The sequence below is a fragment of the Gymnoscopelus microlampas genome, assembly GCF_963454915.1.
Source record: "Gymnoscopelus microlampas genome assembly, chromosome: 7".
Taxonomy (NCBI): domain Eukaryota; kingdom Metazoa; phylum Chordata; class Actinopteri; order Myctophiformes; family Myctophidae; genus Gymnoscopelus; species Gymnoscopelus microlampas.
Genome location: NC_139944.1, coordinates 46,816,819 through 46,821,806, shown reverse-complemented (window position 1 = coordinate 46,821,806; position 4,988 = coordinate 46,816,819). Strand labels below are relative to the sequence as shown.

The 4,988-nt window shown below is 38.9% G+C and overlaps 1 protein-coding gene across 2 annotated transcripts; it reads left to right on the top strand.

Annotated features, from left to right (window-relative positions):
- Nucleotides 1-818: 818 nt before the first annotated feature.
- On the top strand, nucleotides 819-3,539 carry LOC311048901 (cyclin-dependent kinase inhibitor 1-like). 2 transcript variants are annotated; one of them, XM_084062247.1, is made up of 3 exons: nucleotides 819-1,088; nucleotides 2,006-2,453; nucleotides 2,566-3,539. In XM_084062247.1, exons 2-3 carry the CDS (start codon nucleotides 2,015-2,017, stop codon nucleotides 2,772-2,774), a joined length of 648 nt encoding a protein of 215 aa, XP_083918373.1. In that variant the 5' UTR covers nucleotides 819-1,088; nucleotides 2,006-2,014; the 3' UTR covers nucleotides 2,775-3,539. The 2 variants fall into 2 exon arrangements, with proteins under 2 accessions (XP_083918373.1, XP_083918374.1); XM_084062248.1 differs by lacking the exon at nucleotides 819-1,088 and having other exon boundaries at nucleotides 1,950-2,453.
- Nucleotides 3,540-4,988: the final 1,449 nt, after the last annotated feature.

Below are 4,988 nucleotides of genomic sequence, written 5' to 3'. Positions count from 1 at the left end.
CTCTAACTGTTTAAAATAGGGAATATTCACTGTTCTTAATTAAACATTTTCTAAAATATTACAATTGTTTTATTACACATTTTAAACAAAACAAAACAAAACAAATAAAAGATTTTTATATGTAGCCTAAATGTGTACACACACACACACACACATTCAACTCAACTGACTCTAACGCAGTGGTTCTCAAACCTTTTCATGTCAAGGACCCCCAAATTGACACTTATTAGCCCGCAGACCCCCATTTGAAAAGATATGCCAGGGACCCCCATAAGAGAAGATTTTTACAGCTCTATAGCAGTGATTCTCAACCATTTTAATTTCAAGGACCCCCAGCTTGACATGCATTAGGCTACGGATCTCCATTTAATGACATTTCTATCTCTGGGACCCCAATTTATATTGTATAATCAATGTTAATTTAACTCTGAGAGGGGGTGATTAGGGTTCCGAGATTAGGTTCCATTTGGTTCCATGTGTACCCTCTCAGAGTTACAGACCCACAAAGGTCCATTTAGTTCCTAACTATCCCTCATTTAGCTGGGGACCCCCTGGAACTCCCTCAAGGACCCCTGGGGGTCCCTGGACCCCACTTTTATAACCAATGCTCTAACAAGCGCTGATAGTCAGACTTCACATACCATGCAGGGTTGGACCATAGAGGGCCCAGGACTGGAATTTCCTCTCTATAGGGGTACTGTTACGTGAGCAGGGTTCATGTATTTACTGGGCCAACCGGCTATAAGTAGGTTAGTGGGTCATTACATCAACAAAGTCTCTGCCTTTGCACAGGACGGGAGGGGAGACGATCTTCCACGCCCACCCACCAAATTTCATAAAAGTCCCACTCTAGCAGCCTACTCTTGTTAGAAGACTTGGAGAAATTATCAAGCAAAGTTGCCTAGAAAACCTGAGTTTGATTGATTTGGAATTGGATTAAGTTACATATTTTCACTTTTTACTTTGTTTGGCTTTTTATTTAGCTAGCCTACTACAGAACGTTTTTGGAGAAGTGATCTACAGACTGTCACCCCCTGGTGTGTTTTTAATTCATTCACAGAAGGACTTGACTTTGACTGGACTGCTGTGTAAGTAAAACAAAAAACTATAATATGAACTAACGATTTTAAAGGCATTTCTCCACTGTTTTGAATTGCCTTATTGCAGCCTATGTCTGTAAAATAACATTTACACTCATCAAATGTTACACCAAATCTGTAACCTATATAGTCTCTTGCTATTTCACATAGGAAGTCTAAAATAGGAAATATTCACTGTTTCACAATTAAACATTTGCCCAAAACTAAAATATTATAGGCCTAATTATTATATTAAACATTTATAAAGATTTTTCACTCGAACATTTCCGCAAACTGTACTGTACATTTTCCAACTCCGACAGAAATTACATCATTATAGTAGCCTCTAGTTTGATATCACTGATGTTTTGAAGAGTTATGTTTAGTTAGCCTACAGTGTGGTTATGACCAGGTCCAGTTTATAGGGCTTGCTTGTTTTTGTGGTTTTTCATTCGTTTATAAACTAAAACTTATGAGAATGCTTGATGAAATTTTGTCTAGTTTTTGTTTGTCAAGGAGGCATGACCCATTTTTTGTTAGGCTGGATGTTGAGTGCAGTAATAAATGGGAGGGGCACACACTCAGTCTAACCTTGGTGTCTCCCGCCATATGCTTGAATTTGAGGCCTAATCCCTCCCTGTTCTATGACCCAGATTCTGCTTAGACCTCAAGTCAGTGTGAGATATCTAGCCTGAAAAGTTAGATATTTGGAAAAATTTGACTTTGTTTTGTATTATTTAAAACGTAACTTAACTTTTTTCATTTCAAAATGATATGACTATACCATTACTTTACAAATTCTGGTGTCTGGTGATATTTATTTTTGAAATGTTAAGTCCATCTTTAATATACTCTGTTAGTGTAGGAACATCTGTCTGACTTTGCCAACTAACCCGTGTTCTTGAATCTCCTTTTGTCTCATGTAGAGTAAAACGATGGCTTCTCACAAGCAAATCCTAAGGTCACTGGGGAACAACGGCCCTATCAAAAGGACCCTGTTTGGTCCCTTTGGCCCCGTGGATCGAGAGCAACTCCAACTGGATTACCAGGCTGCCCTGCGCAAAGACCTAGAGGATGCCTCAAGACGCTGGGGCTTTGACTTTTTCTCAGAGAAGCCCCTTGATGGGGGTGACTTCCAGTGGGAGGAAATTTCCGCCACTAAAGTGCCACTCCTCTACCGATCTTCTACTGTCGGCCAGGGACATCTCAAAGGACAGAGGGTTGTAGAAGTAGCAGTGAATTCTTCTCCTCAGAAGGAGAGTATCCTACGTGCGCCTCAAAGATGTGTTTTCAACCATAAGAACCTGGAGAAATCGCCAGAGAAAGAAAAAGACGAGAATGGCAAGCTCAAGAGGAAGCAGACCAATATTACAGGTTAGTGTTTAAAATAGTGACGGAAATTGCAGGTAGATTTGCTTTGAGTTGAAGATTGTATGTTTGCATTCTAGTGCTAACTACAGCCCTTCAATGTTCTTTGTCTCAACAGATTTCTATCCGGCCAAGAGAAGTGTGGATGAGAATCAGGCCAAGAGAAGAGTGAATGAGAATCAGGCCAAGAGAAGAGTGGATGAGAATCGGATGCCGCGCAGTAAAACGCCTAGAGTCCAAGTGAACCACAACAAACGACTTCACTCGGGGGAAACAACCAGATTATGCAAAGACTGCCTAGTGCCTACTGTATATATTCGCTCATAAGGAGATCTTGAACATAATGAATGGGAAAACAGGAGTAACCTCATCTACACTCTACACTTCATTGTTTATGTAAGGATAATCATTGTACTGTATTCACTATGAAATAATGAAAACATGTAAGTGGTATCAGTGAGTTTTCCCTGTATGTATTCAGGACCAACAGGGACCCTAACTGAACATGGGGGTGGGGCCTCCCCACACCCCACATTCCACAATACTGTGTAAACAATCACATATCTGCCTCGTTGTCTTCATAGAAACTTGAATACTAGAATGAAGCAGCCACTTCTAATTGAGCTCCATTGGACTTGCACATCTACTGTACCAAACCATTGAATTGTTAGTACATACGTACAGTAAGTACATAACGGCTGAAAATGGTAAAGAGGGTGCAAGTCCATTCGACTCATGTTGTGAGATTTAATAATGTTTTTGTTTGTTATGTTTTTTGCATTATGTTTATCATGAGGGTAAGGAATAATTGTATTGCTTCCTTTTTTTTACAAGACGTTTATGTCCAAAGTGTGTCCTTTTATATCTTAAACTGAATTGTGTGCCATATATGAACACATACTCTGAAACTGTATAGAGTACTGAAATACATGCAGTTGCTTTGTGTGAAGATAAATGACAGAAGTGCCTCCACTTGTTCCCTATAGCAGACTGCCACAATGCTCTGTCAAGACTTTGATGTGTCTATAGCATGAGAGAGATTTGAGTACAGCACAAGGTCTTGGGAATTCTTCAAAGCAATATTCAACTTGTTTTATATGCGTTCTGGCCACCCAATGTAACCATTAACCAAGGAGCTTGAACATTCCTTAAAGAACAACCGTATGAAACATATAATGTTTTGTTTGAGCTGTAAGCTGAATACTTTATTATTGTTCTATTGGAGTGGTGCAATTGAGCACACACAGTCTCCTCGTATCTGCCTCAAAACTAAATAGGATATTTGTCCCTGATAGTAATGTCAATGATGGCAAATCCTGCTGCTATGGGCAATGTCAATGGGTGTCTATGAAGATCGCTATAATGCTAAATCTTTCTGATAGCTTTGAAATGCTCACAGCCCTAAATACAATAAGAAAAACTAGTATAGCTAATAGTAAAACTATTAGCTGCACTACCACTATAATGAATTCACTTCTGTTTATAGATGCTTGTGCTGTGCACATGGGTCCTAGATAGTGTTTTATGGCAAAATATACAAATAAAAAAATATGTTCTCATTTATTGTGAAATATGCCTGGTTATTTAGTTGTTGTCAAATTGCTGTTGTCATTCAGTCTCTGATCCGCTTTCTCTGATTTGCTTAATTTATATATGCAAAGGTGTTGTGCTATTTAGTCAATTTAAATGATTGCTCGTCTAGGGGCATGCCATGATAACTATTTAAGCAATAACATCCATTATTTAATTCCAGTAGAGACCTGTGGACATCTCCTTCTCTATCCTGTCCTACTATCCTATCTAAATAAAGCAAAAAACAAAACATAAAATAAGTACATAAAAGTCCAACACTAGTATTCTTGTGAGAAGACTTGAAGAAATGCAAACAAAGTAGCAAACTTGTGTTTGATTGATTTGGTTGCATATTTTGACTTTGTTTGGCTTTTTATTTAGCTACTAAAACGTTTTTTTTTTGAGAAGTGAGTCACTCACTGAAGTGTTTTTAATTCCCTTATTGTAGCCTCTGACTCTGTATGGGCTACATTGATACCCTTGCCTACTGTTAAACAACACATAGGCTAGCCAGGTGTTTGAGTTAAAAGGTTGTGGGCAAGTGGCATTAGATTATCGTAACACAAATAACTACAATATTGTCTCCAGTTTGATATGACTGACGTCTTCCCAAGCATTCAGTGTGGTTTTGACTCATAGGCTACTGTGTTTATCAGGCTTAAAAGTAGAGGTCAGGTTTATGTTTTACCAGTCAAGGAGGTGAGGTGTATAATAATAAGTGGAGCTATATATCAGACCAGTGACCGGCTGACAGCCCATTTACCATTAGGCTGGATGCCTCACACGAGTTCCAAACTCACATGGAGTGTTGTAGTAAGACGGAGGGTCTTGACCCAGTGAACCGTGGACGGTGTCTTGAATTTTGCCTGCCCCCTTCTATGATGTAGACTCTGACTTCATTCAAACGAGATAAAAGCATAGAGCTATGATAAAAGTTACTCAATGTTAATATATTTTCTCGTGATGCCT